Raw genomic sequence first — 15607 nt, forward strand, 5'->3', positions numbered from 1 at the left:
AGAGGAACAAGCGTGAAGCTATATTTGTTTATATAGTTGAGGTGAAACCTTGTGGATTATGTCAGTAAGTTTGTCGCAGAAGACTTGTTTGCCCAGAAGGGGTGTGTGTGGCTGGTAGATAATGGGTTTGAGTGAGGATATTGGGGCACGCTTCATTCATGTCTGTGAGTTTCCTTTTTTTTTTTTCCCCTCACTACCGTTCATTTTGATAGAAAATCCCCCCTTGAAGCGGAAGAAGGGCCCGGCCCCTAAGATGCTGGGAAACGAAGTGTGCAGCGTGTGTGGGGACAAGGCCTCCGGCTTCCACTACAACGTGCTGAGCTGCGAAGGCTGCAAGGGCTTCTTCCGCCGCAGCGTCATCAAGGGCGCGCAGTACGCCTGCAAGAACGGCGGCAAGTGCGAGATGGACATGTACATGCGCCGCAAGTGCCAGGAGTGCCGGCTGCGCAAGTGCCAGGAGGCCGGCATGCGGGAGCAGTGTGAGCGCTGGGATGGGGATGACACAGCCGGGCTCTGGGGACCGGGGCTGTAAGGCAGGGGGCAGTGCCAGCGCTTGGGGAGGGGGGACGTGGAAGCTGTGCAGGCTGAACATTGGAATGTGTGTAAGTCACTGAGAGCTCAACAAGGATCACTTGGGGAGGCGAGGCTGTTAGTGGAACTCTAACACCTGGCCCTGCTTTGTTCCTTGTAAGAACTTGTGGAATATACCATCACATGTTCATCAGGGTGCTGTAAAGTGTGTCAGGCACGTCAGGCTTGTGACCAGGACTGTTAAGATTGGTCACCATGCTCCTTGAACAACAGGCACTTTTCTTTGCTTCCTGCTGTGAGCCTGCAAAAGAGGTCAAGGGCAGCACCACAGTACTGCAGCTGTGTTTGTGCATGAGCTAATCTCATTGCTCCCTTTGGTGATCTCTGCTATTTTTCTCACGCTAGCCATAAGGATGCTGTTTCTAAATACTCACCAACATTTCTGCTTGCATATCAGGAACAGCCCTCTTTGGCCAAGGTATCCAGGTTTAATCCCTTTGCTGGTCAAGACTGACTGAATGAATGCTCAATTAAAGTTAGATCTGTGTGAAGTCTTCTTTTTTGACAGTCAGCACCCAGAACAGCTAGGAATAGTGGGTGTTTCAGAAGCAAAAAATAATTTTGCAAAAATTAAGTCCCAATGAGTTAGGAGACATGCTGTTCACTTTTTCAGCATGAAACACAGCACATCATATATCTTTGTCTCACTGGTTTGTATCAGCATTATGTATGTTGTCTTTACCCCATTTCCCCATTCCCAAGAGATACGAAACAGATGTGTTTGAAAAGCAATGCAATAAGACCACTTGTTCACCTTGCTTCTCTTTTGTTGCAGGTAGATACAAAGAGCCTCAGTATGTTTCTGCATTTAGTAATTGTTTTGTGTTGAAGACAGCTCAGGAAAATTAGGTCAAATGGAATCTTGGTGTTATTATCAAGAACTTAGCAATACTTGTTGATGCTGTAATCCCCACTCCAAATTTGCCTTGTTAGTTTTGACAGAAACGAAGGGCTTTTTCCTCCAGCTGTTTCACTTACAAGGTCATTCCAGAACTTCCCCCCTAGTAATTGCTGGAAACATTCTTCTAATTCCCAGACTGAAGTTATTCATGACCAGTTTATTGTTCTTAAGCCAGTGTGAACCATGAGGTTAAATAATTCCTTCCTGACAAGCTGAGTAAGTTAGATTGCTTTGAATTTAGCATGGTGTAGGAGCTTGCACATAGGCAGTTTTTAAGATTAATTAATAGCCAAGTAACATGTTACCAGATAAAATTTTTTTGTGCATTGGAGTCCCAAGATGAGGGACTGTTATCACTTGGATCAATTACTTCCCTTCTTAAACTGACACTGTAAGTAGCATTCTCTAATCTTATAGATCATCCTTATTTTGGTAATTGTATTAAATGCCTTTGCTGTTAGAATTGTAAATTTTGTGCATGGTGCATGTACTTGTGCACACATCCTTCCTGTTTGAAGTCAGGGATAAAGGTTGCTGTTCTTTGTCTATCTTTCCAATCCCAAGAATGCTGTCTTACAGCAGCTCTCCAGTTCTTGTCTTTGTTTAATGTGATTCTGTTAAGAAGTGCAGTTATGTACCTGTTCAATTTTAGGGCCTCCTGCTTTTCTGTGTAGCAGGTATAGAATCATCAAGGTTGGAAGAGATCTTTTAAGATCACTAAGTCCAAATGTCTACCGAGCAGTACCACTGTAACCCTTAAACCACTAAACCATATCACTGAGCACAGATTCAGGTGCCCTTTAAACACCTCCAGGGATGGTGACTCCATCACCTCCCAGGGCATCTTGCTCTAATGCATGCCCTAACAAGGAAAATTTTTTTAATACCTAATCCATATCTCCTTTGTCTCTATTTAAGGCCATTTCTTCTTGTCCTCTCGCTGTGGGCATGGTAGGGGGAACTAACCCCCCCACCTCATTACAACCTCCTTTGTTTTCTGTGTTATCTGTGCATAAAAAAATGGCCAAAGAATCTTTCGGCACTTTTAAAGTCTTATTTGTAAAGTCAAACTTTATTTATCTTTGTTTTTAAAGATACAGAGGGAGGTTTTTTTTTCCCCAATCAGTTCCTTTTCTGGTTTCCTTCCCTCCAGAGTGTCAGTCACAGCACAGAGCCTGGTGCTGTCAGAGCCTTGCTGAGGCTCTGCTCAGTCCCACTGTCCATGTCACTGACAGGTGTTAAACAGTCCCAGCACCAACCCCTGGGGAACAGCACTCCTCACTGATCTCACCTGGACATTGAACCATGGGCCACAGCTCTTCGAATGTGACCATCCAACCAATCTTTTATCCTCCAAGTGATCTATCTGTCAAATCTGTACTATTCCAGTTTAGAGACAGGGATGCATCACTCCAGAGCTTGGAGGAGGCGATCCTTGAATATTAACCAGCTTTCCTGGGCCCCTCTTCCCTCCAGCACTTTATCTGATAGTACTCTACTGAGCAGATTCCTGAAGAGGCCAGAGTCTGCTCTCCTGAAATTCAGGCCAGCCAACTTGCTGTGCACCCTCTCTCTGTGATGCCAATATGATCACAGCTGTGCAGGTGTGTGCATGTTTTTAACTCCTCTTATTTGTTCCCTGTGCTGTGTGCGTTTGCATAGAGGCATTTGAGTTTGGCTTCTGATGAACCTGACGTAATGGATGGAGTGGCAGGAGTTCCATTGTGCTGCCCTTCAGGTGCTCTCCTGCTGACCTGCATACACTCTCCAGGCTCTGGGCATCTCTTGCTGGCCCTGGCATCAAACTGGTTTGGGAGAGGAAAGGGATGGGTTGAGGTTCCTGTCCCTAGGCAGATTTAGTTTAAATCCCTCTTTGCTGTTTGACAGGCTTAGGAGAAAAAATGTGATTCCCTTTCTCTGACAGAGGGACCCCATCAGCCCTCAGTAGAGCAGATGCCTTTGAGTTCTGTTCCTTACAGTGTTACATCCAACTAACATCTGCCCTTTGACTTAACAACTGAAGGAGACTTGTTACACTTTTTCTGAAGGACCTGGGGTTGGTCCTCAGTACATTTATGCCAAGTTACTCTTCCATTATTCATCTTGAGGTATCTTACTGCTCTAGTTTGCCCCAGATGGCCTGTATAGCAAATTACCCTTTCACTCTCAAACTCCACCCAGAACTGTCTGACCTTTGAAGAGGGTGAAATGACACAAGCTGTTAAATTAACAATATTGAAAAAAGACATGACAGTAGGATAATATAAAATAGGGTGGACACACTGCCATATGAAGGGAGCATCTGTTGTAACATGACACTTTAGGGAATTGCTTTATGGGGAAAGTCACTGTTGTTTTTCTGAGATCTGCAGGGCATCATGAGGGGAGCTTATGCCTTTTGTGAACACTTTATATAACAGTGTGATTAGAAGAAAGGCAATGCAACAACTTTAAGGAGGGAATAGAGAGAAAAACAAATAATATCACTGTTGGCTCTGTTGTGTACACTCTGCTATGCCCAGTACAAACAGCTCTGATCTCTGCCTCTCCATCCACAGCACATTACCCTGTGTTTATTGTGGTTTCTACTGTATTCCTATGATTGATCATGAGCTATTCCTGCTTTAGATGTTCTGTCTGAAGAACAGATCCGACTGAAGAAACTGAAGAAGCAGGAAGACGACCAGGCTCGGACAGTTGTGGTGCGTCCAAACCCTCCAAATCCACCAAGCCCTTCCCACAAACTGACGCCGGAACAGCTGAGCATGATAAAAAAGCTCGTGGCCGCTCAGCAGCAGTGCAACCAGCGCTCCTTCACAGACAGGCTCAAAGTGACGGTAAGAACTCTACCAGTGTACCCAAAATAAGGAAAAGTGAAGTCTGGGGAGTTGCATTTTAGGTAAAAAATTCGGCAGAACAGAGTTGCTTTAGACACGGCATCTGTGGGCTAAAGCTCTGTAAAGAATAGGAAAAGATGATATTCTGAAGTTGTCGTTTTCTTTCCTTGTTCTCTTCATCTTATCTTTCATCTTTGGCTCCATCTTTCACAAATATTTGCTGTCTCTTCCCATTCCTACAGCCATGGCCCCAGATTCCTGATCCAAATAACCGTGAAGCAAGGCAGCAGCGTTTTGCTCACTTCACAGAACTTGCAATTATCTCTGTGCAAGAGATCGTGGACTTTGCCAAGCAATTACCTGGCTTCCTGGAACTCACCAGGGAAGATCAGATTGCTTTACTGAAGACATCTACCATAGAGGTGAGGGTTTGACTCCACCCCAGATCATAGCAGCAGAGATGAAAGAATCTGGAGTTATCCACCCAGAGAACTAGTTCTGTCCCTTTTTTGAGGATGGCATACTGAGGGATCTGAGCTGTGGGACCACTACTGCAGTGCGACATTATACTGGCAGGAGGCCTGGTTATATACTGCATAATACTTCCTGGTTATACAGGAAGGGAATGAGGCAAGTGCCTTGGTAGTGGTAAGCAGGAATTTCCCGTTTCCCAGAAGCAAGACACCACAGACTTTGTCTTGGAATTTTTAAGCACTCTGAGAAACTGGAGTGGTTTTGTTTGGTGTTTGTTTTGTTTTTCTTTCAAAGATGCTTCAACAGTCAGCAATGTATTGATGTTGTAGCATTTCTTCCTGCTTTCAAAGCAAGTATATCTTATTCCTGTCCACAGGTGATGTTGTTGGAGACATCTCGGCGCTACAATCCAGAGATTGAGAGCATCACCTTTCTTAAGGACCTGAGCTATAATCGGGATGACTTCGCCAAAGCAGGTGGTGCATTAGACAGGTGTTTCTTCCTCTCTACTGTCTTGTCTTGTGTTCTTACATATTTTCCTTTTTAATGTGGGCAGCTGGAAGTAGTTTGTGGTGAGAGGTTTAGAACAGGTCCAAACCAATAGCCTCACAAACAATTTTTTTTTTTTTGCTTTTAATGTACCAGCTCATGTTATGTATTTTTCTATTTTTCTGCATGTCAGTTTGCTTGGGAAAATCTGGACTCTTAAAGCATAAAAATATTGCCACCTAGGACTGGCAGTTGGTGTGAAATTCTTTGCTTGTAGAAATGTGACATGGTGGTAGATCTGTATCAGATCATACCAATCTAAACCACAGTCTTCTCTCCTTTGCAAGTGTGTCACTTGCTAATCTGGATGGATGCTTGGAGTGCTGACATTACTGGGATTACATTTCAGTTGATAGGAAGTTTGTGCACTGAGGATCCCCAGAGACTGCTTTAGACACTTCATCATCCTATTATATGGTAGCCTGTGGTGCTGTGATCTCTGAAGTGTATTTTTCCAGGAGCTATGAGTGTTTGTAATTTCAGATGCAGTAACAAGAAGTGTGTATCTTCAGCATTTCTGAAAACAAGACACTAGCCTGTGCTTCAGCTGATTTTTTAAAATTTTATTCCTTGACTAGCTATTTAACCATTTATACTTGAGATGGCCTGTATATACAACTTTTCTTTATGACACTTTTCCTGGTAGCCTTTTCTTCGGATTATTAGAAAGGCAAAAAGCAGGAATCCAGAATTATTCCCTCCACTTTATTCTTCCTTGTCTGATGCATTTGTAATGCAGGAAATTAGAAACTTGGATGCTGTTTTGGAGGAAAGGCCTGAAGTTTTCAGTGTGATTACATAGCACAAAGAGACCTGATTTGACAGTGGTCTCTATTACGGCAATAAATATCTCTGCATTTCTGTCTGACTGCATTTATCAAATGAGGTGATTGGCAGCCTAGGTCAGGCTCTGCCTCAGGTCTCCCAGTTCTTTGAGCTGAAGGAAATGGCATAGTTCAGAGTTCTTGGAACCGCATATTTTCAGCTCATACATGCTTTAGATGAACCTGAAGAGTGGAATTAAAGCTTTCTTTGAAAGCATGAAGCTACTGGTGTGAAGGAGGTGATGCTGTGAGAGTGGACAGTACAAATGTTGTGCTTGTGACCTTCTGATGTTTTGATGGACTTGTCTGATAGCTGATGTTGTGTTCCTTTAGCTGTTGCCCAGTAATGTGCTGTGGGGCATTTAAGGCTTTAGGAAAACCCAGAAATAGTTTCATTTCACAGATAGAATCTGACTCCTCAGCCACTGTTGCTGGTGCTCACCAGTAGTGGATGTAAAGCTAGGATTCATTAAAGCATAATGTAAGGTTTTTTCCCTGCCTGTCTCTCCTTCCCACTCTCTGGTGTAGAGCAGTGGATTTCTGGCAGCCTTTTCCATCAAAGGGAGGGGGAGAGAGAGGGGAGACAATTGTTACTGCCTCACCTTGTTCTCTTCTGTTTGTTGCAGGTCTGCAGTTTGAGTTCATTAACCCCATCTTTGAGTTCTCAAAGGGAATGAATGAGCTACAGCTTAATGATGCTGAATATGCACTTTTAATTGCCATCAATATTTTCTCTGCAGGTAAAAAGCCAGGAACATCTGAAGAGCTACAGTAGTGAGTCAGAGGGCAAAGGAAGTAGAGTGAAGGGATGTTACATGCAGAAAAGGAGTAATTGAGCATGTATGGAGTCTAGTGATAAAGGGACAATATTATTCATTATATTCTGAATTGTCTAGTGCCACTTCCAGAGGAAATTTAATTCCTCACTACTGGAAAAGTGTGCAGAAAAGCCAGCCAGTATTTGTCTTCCTCATTTAGAAATTGCTATTTTACTGCCCCCTTCATGACCTTGGCACCTCTCTGGTGTGATGCAGGTCCCACAGCATGAGTGACATCTAGTGGGCAAGCAAACATACTCTGGAAAAGAGGCAGTATCACTCCCGGCCAGAACTGGGCTTTGCCAAGAAGCCACCTCTACTCTTCTGTCTTGTGACCTGATTAATGACTGTTTTTCTTTGTTCCTGTTTCCTAACTGGCTCAACTCTTGGAGAGACTTTCCCATTTGCTTTTGAATAGGTGGCTTCACATATTTTCTGGGACAAGAACATGAGCACTGTGTAAATCTGTTTGGTCTCTCCACCTCTATAGGAGTCAGATTGGACTCCCCATGTGCAGTGGACATTACTGAGAAAGAACAGTTACAGGCAACAGCCACAGCTACCACAGTTTCATGGATATATCTCCCAGCTGTGCTGGGTGAATGTGAGATGAAGTTTTGGGAAGACACCATAGGAGGAAGTGGGGTTAGACAGAGATGTTAAATCCAGTGAAGCTGCCCGTGGCAATCTGCTTATGTCTGCTCTGCTTACTTCTAACCTGCTTTTTGGCAGACCGACCGAATGTGCAGGACCAGTCCCTGGTGGAGAGGCTGCAGCACACCTATGTGGAAGCACTTCATTCTTACATTTGCATCAACAGACCAAATGTAAGTGCCTGACCAGAACATCTCCAGGGATGATGCAAGCAGATGTATTTGTATTTATGCGGGCAGAGTTCCTGCAGTATTGTCTCTAACAGGTCTCTTGCTGCCTGTACTGTCAGACTTGTCTCTTCTGGGCTCTTTGATAGCACCTGTAAATGCAGGGTTTGTGAGCTGTCACAATCTGCTGTCCTGTATCATGTTTTATAGTTTAGGCAGCATGGCAAGTCTGGAGTTTTGGGACGCGATGTACTTCTTGTGTTCTTTTATACTGCATCCGCCTGGAGAATGCTGGGTCTAGAGGAAGTAAGGATTGTGATTACAGTGTAATGTAATTGGTAGTGGTAATTTTTTTTAAACAAAGTTTTCAGTGAATTTACTAAGAGCTGTCTGTTTGGCCCTGCAGGACCGTTTGATGTTTCCACGGATGTTAATGAAGCTGGTCAGTCTTCGGACGCTGAGCAGTGTCCACTCTGAACAGGTGTTTGCCCTTCGGCTGCAGGATAAGAAACTCCCGCCCCTGCTCTCAGAAATCTGGGATGTGCATGAGTGACTGCATGCTCCCAGGGCGCTGACATGCTGACATAATGCCATCTCCCAGCCTTTGCTAACGAGAAGCCAGCCTCCCCTCTCCAAAGCACTGAACCCTGGGCTGGGCATGCAGGGAGTGATGAGCCTGGGGTTTCAGTGTTGTCATGAGACTGCAGGAGGCAGCTGGGCTAGATCAGATGGAGGGGTTGGTTTCGATGTAGTGCCCGTACCCCAAAGGAATAACATGAAACATTCGAAAACGGTAGAAATGAAGACCTTTCCCCCCGCCCCTCAACTCCTTTTTCTTCAGAGTCTTTCTCTTCTCTAAGCATATGCTGAGGGTTTGCCCCATTAATCCTCTTCTTGCTGATTATGAAAATGAATTTGCAGAAACTTGCCAAAAGCTCTCTGTTGAGAGTAACCCAGCTCAAAAGGCTTCTGCAGGGTCCCCAGTGTACCTGGATCTGAGGAGCTCAGGGAAGTCAGTGTGGATGTTCTAGGGGTTTCACTGGGTTTCCTATAAATAAAATCTCTTGAATGTGCTGCCCTTTACAATGATTCTAAGAGAAGTAGCTTTTATTTCTTTATTATGAGACTACATCTCTAGAGCTGCCCTTTATTCTGGCCCTCCTTTGGAAAAAGGATTCCTGTAATGTGTAGTGCCCTTTGTCTAACAAGGAGGTCCTCTGGGTAGGGAACATTGTGTATCAAAAAGATGTCAGGCATAAAGTAGTGGATTTTTTTTAATGTAATGCATCACGGTTTTATCTCATGGCGGTTCTCAGCTCAATTTACCTTTGATTTGCTAACAGCTGGACAACTTTAGTTCAAAACAAATCAGGGCGTAGATTTTATCTTTAGGGGTGGAATAGAAGGAAGATAAGTGGGTAGGCCTCGTACCTAGGTAAGGTGGGTGTGGTGGAAGGATCTCAAAAACTTCCAAGAATCTGGAGCATGTGGTATGTGTTCCAAGGTGGGTGTGAAGATGTATTGACCAAGGAGAGAGGACACACTGCATTTAGTGAAATATGTGGGCATTGCATAAGCTGTGGGCTGCACAACTCTCAGATCACAGGCTGCAGGAATATTGGGTGTAATCAGATCCACTTGCATCGTCTTCCTTTTGCCAAAGTCTTTCCAAGGTACTTGCTCAAGGTTTCAGTGGTGATCACGGGATATGGAGGTCCCTCCTGTATGAGGAGTGCCAGCTCCTTCAGAAGGACACTTGGGTCTTGTATCCTTTCTTCACTTTGGGCATTGTGAGATCCACACTGGATTTATGGCCCAAGTTTTAAGTATCCACATCCATAAGTATTCTAGGATTTACAGCAATATTTTGTCTGGCAGAATAGAAATATACTGTTTTAAACATGTTCCTTGTTTTCCAAGAAAAAACATCTTATGGCTGATCTCAGAGATGTAACCTTAAATATCCTGGTAGCTTGGTCTCATGACTCTTCTCTGTCATAGGGGTCTATGTTTGCTTGCCCGGTGAGCATCCCAAGAGCATAGGTTCACATGGCTCGGGGTTTTTTTGTCTGTCTGTTTTTTGGTTCGTTTGTTGTTTTTTTTTGGCTGTGTATCTGAGCGCTATGCCCGTGGTGAGGGTATCGTGTCCATTTTGCACTTGAGGTTGGTCCCCTGCCACTGGCCTTCACTCTGCACCTTTGTAAAGCACTTGTAACAATCTGTAAAATAATCTGTTGTTTTTTATAACTCATTGCAATTGCAAAAATTCTTGTTTAAATCTGTATTTTTAACTAATCTGTTTGAGAAATGTTAATGTTTATATAAAAGAATAAAGCCTAATACAGGATTTTGACATTCTCTGATGTGTTGTCATGAGACTGGAAGAGGGTGGAATAAGTTCTTGTTGTAACAAGCTCAAACCTGATTAGAAATTTTATGTGTTGGGGGAGAAGCAAGAAGTGGCGAGAAAGAAATGGCAGTGTGACCCCAGGTAGTTTGTTTTGGCCTTCAGTTATGAGATTTGTAGCTCAGTATGTGCCTTGCTGTGTGGCAGAGCTGGCAAATAGGTGAAGTGGATTGAGTGTGTGTCACGAAGACCATGCATTATGCATACACACCTCGCCTTGATTCGTACAGCTGCGTTCAGAATGTCACCCTTTCATTGCGTGTGCTCCTCTCCATTTCCTGCATTTTGTGGCCCACCGAAATTGCAAGAGGAGTCCAGTGTGCCCTGGCTGTGATGTGGATTTCAGTGGGGCCTTACCTGACCCCGGTATGCTGCTCATTTCTGATGTGTCCATAGGCGAAACACCAGGAGGAGTTGAACATGTGCATTGCCTCAAAGGGAGCAGCGGCAGGATGGGGGAAAGCAGAGAGCTGTCCAGCATTAGCTGCTTCTGAAATGCTTGATGATCCCCTGCCCTGATGGGAAAGGAAAGCAATGGTCACTTCAGCAAGGTTCCACACCTCAGGCTGTTCTGCTGAAGCCTCTAGAGTATCAAATTCAAATTGGAATCTACTGAACCAGAGGAAGAAGGAATAGCAGTAGGCTTACAGGAGACTGGAGCAGGGTCGGAGAGGGGGAGTAATGAGCAGAGCTCAAGAGCTCATCAGTGCTGGGCGGATTAGAGGGTCAACACAAGAGCTGCAGCTTAACTTCCAGCTTTGTATTCTTTGGGCTGCATCTCCTTAATTTGAAGAGAAAAACTGCATGGGAATGTGAGGGATTCTCAAGGTGTACAGTGTGTAACATTGCTGTGGAGGGCAGTGGTGAAAACAGTGATTTCTCTTGCCTCTGTAGTGGCTTAACCCAGACAGCCACCAAGCCCCACACAATCATTCACTCACTCACTCCCCGGCAGCAGCACTGGGGAGAGAATCAGAAGGGTGAAAGCCGGAAAAGTCTTGGGTTGAGATAAAGACAGTTTAATAGGGAGAGCAAAAGCCACACACACAAGCAAAGCAAGGACTTAATTCACTGTTCCTGTGGACAATGCATTAATTCACTGTGAATTCGCTAATTCACTGTGGACTGGCAGGTGTTCAGCCATCTCCAGAAGAGTGGGGCCCTATCACGTGTAATTGTTACTTGGGGAGACAAACACCATCACTCAAACATCCCCCTCTTCCTCCTCCTTCCCCCCTTTACATACTCAGCCATATGGTCTGGAATATCCCTTTGGTCAGCTGGGGTCGCCTGTCCTGTGTCTCCTCCCAACCTCCCATTCACCCCCAGTTCCCTCACCACCGTGGCAGCATGGAAAGCAGAAAAGGCCTTGGTCTGTGTGAGCCCTGTTCAGCAATAACAAAAACATCTCTGTAATCTCAACCCTGTGCCCAGCACAAATCCAAAACACAATCACTGTGAAGAAAATTAACTCTTCCAGCCCAAACCAGCACACTTTTCATTATCATGTAGTCAAATACAATCTTCTTCTTTACATCTTAACATTAACACTTTTTTTGAAAGTGCAAATCAGTACAGAACCTTTGTTTTTGTCTTTTAGAAGCCTTGCAAGTTAGCCTGTCGAGCTCAAGTAAGCAGGTGTGGGGGAAGAACCATCTGTGAGATTGGTGACCCTTTGTACTTTTATATTTACAAAATGCTATCTCAGCCTGAGATTCAATCCTGCTGCTCTAAGGCTCTATGCCTGATCTATTTCATATTAATTTTGCTGATTTGGTTGCTGGAGAAATCTTGGGGTGTTTGAATTATAATCCTGGGAAGTGTTCCTGGTTGGCTGTACCCTTATTCAACATCTGTATCCGCTCACGATGAATCAGATCAATGGGGAGGGAGGAAAGTTATTTCTGAAAACTCAAATCCTCTACAGTGGGCAAAATATAGATGACAAATATCAAACAGTGTTTCTCCATTTTGCACTCTCGATGTATAAAAATTGTGGGTTACTTGTGGTGCTTTTGGTTGCATTTTGGATTTATTTTAGTACTTTTGGTTTTGTTAATAAATGGATTTGTTTGAGCAGCATACTGGTTTTTAGGAGCTTGGAAGGAGTTAAAAAAAAGCTTTATCTCAAGTTTTTAATAACCAAATAATCTTGTAATCTTATGAAGCTACTAGCAAATCAGGAAGTACGTAGCTCAATACAGAGGGTGAAAGTACAGGGTACTGTGTCTCCTTGCCGCAAGGCAGCGTGTTCTTGTCCGTCTGGAGCCGGGCTCTGCTGCGAGGCTTCAGCTGCTGCTTGCCAGGACGAGATCTGAAAGCACCAATTCGACGCTTCAAGCGGCTGAAGCGTTCCCGGTTCTCTCGACACAGCCTGCGCAGAAGAGCTGCGCCGCTCCACGCTTCCTGACATCCCGCCTCCATCCCGCCTCCATCCCGCCTGCCCCTCCGCAGCTGCAGCGCCCCCTGCGGGCGGCTGACGGGACGGCTCCCCCCGCCCCCGCCGCGAGTGGTTCGCTCCGCCCGCCCCCGCTGCCCCCCTGCTCCTGCTGTGGCGCGCGCCGCCGCCGGCGCTCGATGCGGAACTGGGCGGGCGGCGCAGAGCGGCGGTGGCGGCGGCGGCGCAGGTGAGCGGAGCGAGCCGGCCGGGCGGGGCCCGGTGCCGGTGCCGCAGGCGGCCGGGTGCGTGCACATGGCACAAGCGGAGCCTACCCCACCGACCCTACGTGTGGGTCGGGGAGCGCGAAGCGCGGCCCGTAGCTCTGCCTGCGGTGACCCGCACCCGGACAGCTGGCGGCGGGACGCCCCCGCTCGCCCCGAGCGCTGCCGCAGCCGCCCGGCCGGGCACGATGGTGATGCTCGAGAGCGGCGAGCCCTTCCGCAAGGTCACGGCCGGCGGCGGACAGGGATCGTGTCCCGCCGCTGCCCGGAGCGGGGCCGGCCGGGTTCGGCTCCATCGTGCCGGGCGCCGGTGGCGGGCGGGGCCGCGGTGTCCCGCTGCGGCCGCGGGCTCAGCCGGCGCTGTCGGCAGCAGCCCCTGCGGGCTCGCCGCGGGTTTCCAGGCGGGACCGGGCCGCTGTGGGAATAGCGGCGTGGCCGGCGGGCAGGGGGCTCTGCCGCCGGCGGGGCTGTGGGCGCGGGGCCGGCGCCCTCGGTCCCGGCCACCCGGAGGCTTTTCCTCGCTCCCTGCCGTGGGGGAAGCGGACGGGGTGCTGAGGGAAGGGAGAGGGCGGCTCAGGGTGGACAGAACCCCTTGGAAAGGGCGAGGCGTGCAGCCGTGTGAAGGGGTTGCTGCGGTAATGTGACTGGAAAGGTGCTTTTACTCCTTGGTTTGTAAACAGCAGATCCTGTTACTCTGCAAGACAATAGAATAGGAAATCCACTTTGTACTGGGCAATTTCATGTGAAGTCGACTATAAATCAAAAACATTTTCCCTTCAGAAATGGGTATCACCACCTTGTTGTGTTGCTCGCTTTTATTGTCAGGTGGAGGAGGGGAAGAAAGCTTGGTCTGTGTCACTGTTTGTGTGGAGTCACGATAAAGAGGTGTTTCAAGAAATGATAAGCTTTGAAGGAAACGGATTTGTTTCTCGTCTTTCTTCTCTCTCTTTCCCCACTAAACTCCTCCATATACCACACCGTTTACAGTCATATGCAAAATAAGATACATGATAAATCTGCAGCCCCATGGAGATGGGGCAGAACTGTGATCTGGCAATGTGTTGTGCTCTCCGTTTCCAAGCCAGCCATTTTCTGTGTGTCCAGTGTGACTCCGGGCCAGCATTTCTGTTGGTGTGCTCTCAGTGTCCTTGCTGTGCTCCTTGCACCATTGCTCATCTGCAAAAAGGATGCTACTTGTAGACACAAGGAAGAGGAGGAAAGATTTATTGTGGTGTCTTGAGGGTCACATAATCAAACCAAAGTCATCCAAATATAGGTTGTTTGGGAAATGTCTCTATTTTTGGACTTTATGCTGCTTGGACCTAAGCAGCTGTTTTGGATTGGGCACAAGATGCACTTGCTGTGTTCAGCACTAATGAAAAGCTGCAATCCTGACACATCCAAGAGAGCACTTCACATCCAACACAGCTAAAATGCAGTTTTTATGGGATCTAATCTGGCCATTCCCTCACAGCATGTTATGTAACACTGAACTGATAGATCATTCCATCTATAAAATACTATTTTTGCCTTACTGTTGTATTGTTAGAAAATGCACAGCTTTTGAACACAGTTTAATAGACACTGTAATTAAAGGCACACTCGTTAAGTATCTTACTGTGTGTTTAACAAAATGCAAAATCATCAGCAAGTCTCTAGAATGCTTTTGTTTGGACAGTAATATAGCCTTGTCCTAACTAAAAGATCTTGTAGCTCCCTGTCCAGTGGTGCTGCAGTTGTATCACAAGTCTGGACTCCTGTGTTCTTACCAAATTAACAGGTTTCAAGCTGTAAGCTTCAGAGTCCTACTGCATGGCTTTCCAGGTTGCTGCTTTTAAAACAATTCTAAGCTTACTCGATGGGCAAAAAAGGAAAACAGTATCCTCCTTGAAAGAGTGTTGTCTACACAAAATGCATAAAATGGCCAAGACATAGTTCTAGGATGTGTGTTATGTGCCAGAGCTGAAAGATGGTGAACCAAATGCTGTGTGGAAATTAGCGAAAAAAAAGAAAAAAAAGAAAAAAAAAGGCTTCTAGTTTAAAGTTTTCATGGAAAAACATAAATATATACTAGAGGGCAAACCTCTTCTTCAACCATGGTACCATTCTGTAACTCCTTTGAAAGCAAGCAGGGCATGTATGTAATGAATGACAGAATGTGCTGAGCTGGAAGGGACCCACAAGGATCATTGAATCCAGCTCCTGACCCTTCACAGGAGCATCAAGGGCCACATCATGTGCCTCAGAGTACTGAGTCCAACTTCTGTCTGGTTTAGAAGGATTTGGGGGTCAGGGGAGTAAAAGTTTTGAGGATTTTTAACAGTGATCCTTGCCTACCTAGCCAAAGTAGCTTTTTAGGTTTTAGAGCATCAGGACTGATGGTTCAGTAGAAATGGTGGAAGCATCAGTGCATTTCAGGCCTTACTAGAACACTTGTTCATATTATCTTCCTGAATTAAATTAATGTTGGCTTTGATTTTATCTGCCTTGGGCTCAGGGGCATAGAGGCTCATAATTTATAGCTTTTCCCCTCTCAAGCCATATCAAATACTCAGGTTCTGTATAGACAGGATATACTAGGCATACTTCTGTCAAGATGTTCAGTCTGGTCTATTTAATATCTTTTGTGGTGAGTCAGTTGCAAACCCAAATATTTATAAAAACTTTGAGTATTAAATTAGAAAGTCTCAAGTACTGCTAAATTCTAAGAGAATAAATTTCTTC

General features: G+C 45.8%; 2 protein-coding genes across 27 annotated transcripts in view; both read left to right on the forward strand.

The window, feature by feature from the left end:
• NR1H3 (nuclear receptor subfamily 1 group H member 3) overlaps positions 1–10168 on the forward strand; it is a 30749-nt gene extending 20581 nt beyond the window's left edge. For all 6 annotated transcript variants that reach the window (XM_064714236.1, XM_064714237.1, XM_064714238.1 and 3 more), the window contains exons 3-9: positions 213–479; positions 4121–4329; positions 4572–4751; positions 5180–5279; positions 6803–6916; positions 7727–7821; positions 8222–10168. In XM_064714236.1, coding sequence (XP_064570306.1) covers positions 213–479; positions 4121–4329; positions 4572–4751; positions 5180–5279; positions 6803–6916; positions 7727–7821; positions 8222–8368 — 1112 coding nt within the window. In that variant the 3' untranslated portion in view covers positions 8369–10168. The remainder of the gene's footprint in view (positions 1–212; positions 480–4120; positions 4330–4571; positions 4752–5179; positions 5280–6802; positions 6917–7726; positions 7822–8221) is intronic.
• Positions 10169–12779: 2611 nt separating this feature from the next.
• MADD (MAP kinase activating death domain) overlaps positions 12780–15607 on the forward strand; it is a 68421-nt gene continuing 65593 nt past the window's right edge. For all 21 annotated transcript variants that reach the window (XM_064714248.1, XM_064714251.1, XM_064714258.1 and 18 more), the window contains exon 1: positions 12780–12849. The gene's annotated coding sequence lies outside the window, so the exon portion shown is untranslated. The remainder of the gene's footprint in view (positions 12850–15607) is intronic.

Source organism: Zonotrichia leucophrys, chromosome 5 (genome assembly GCF_028769735.1).
Source record: "Zonotrichia leucophrys gambelii isolate GWCS_2022_RI chromosome 5, RI_Zleu_2.0, whole genome shotgun sequence".
Classification (NCBI taxonomy): Eukaryota; Metazoa; Chordata; class Aves; order Passeriformes; family Passerellidae; genus Zonotrichia; species Zonotrichia leucophrys.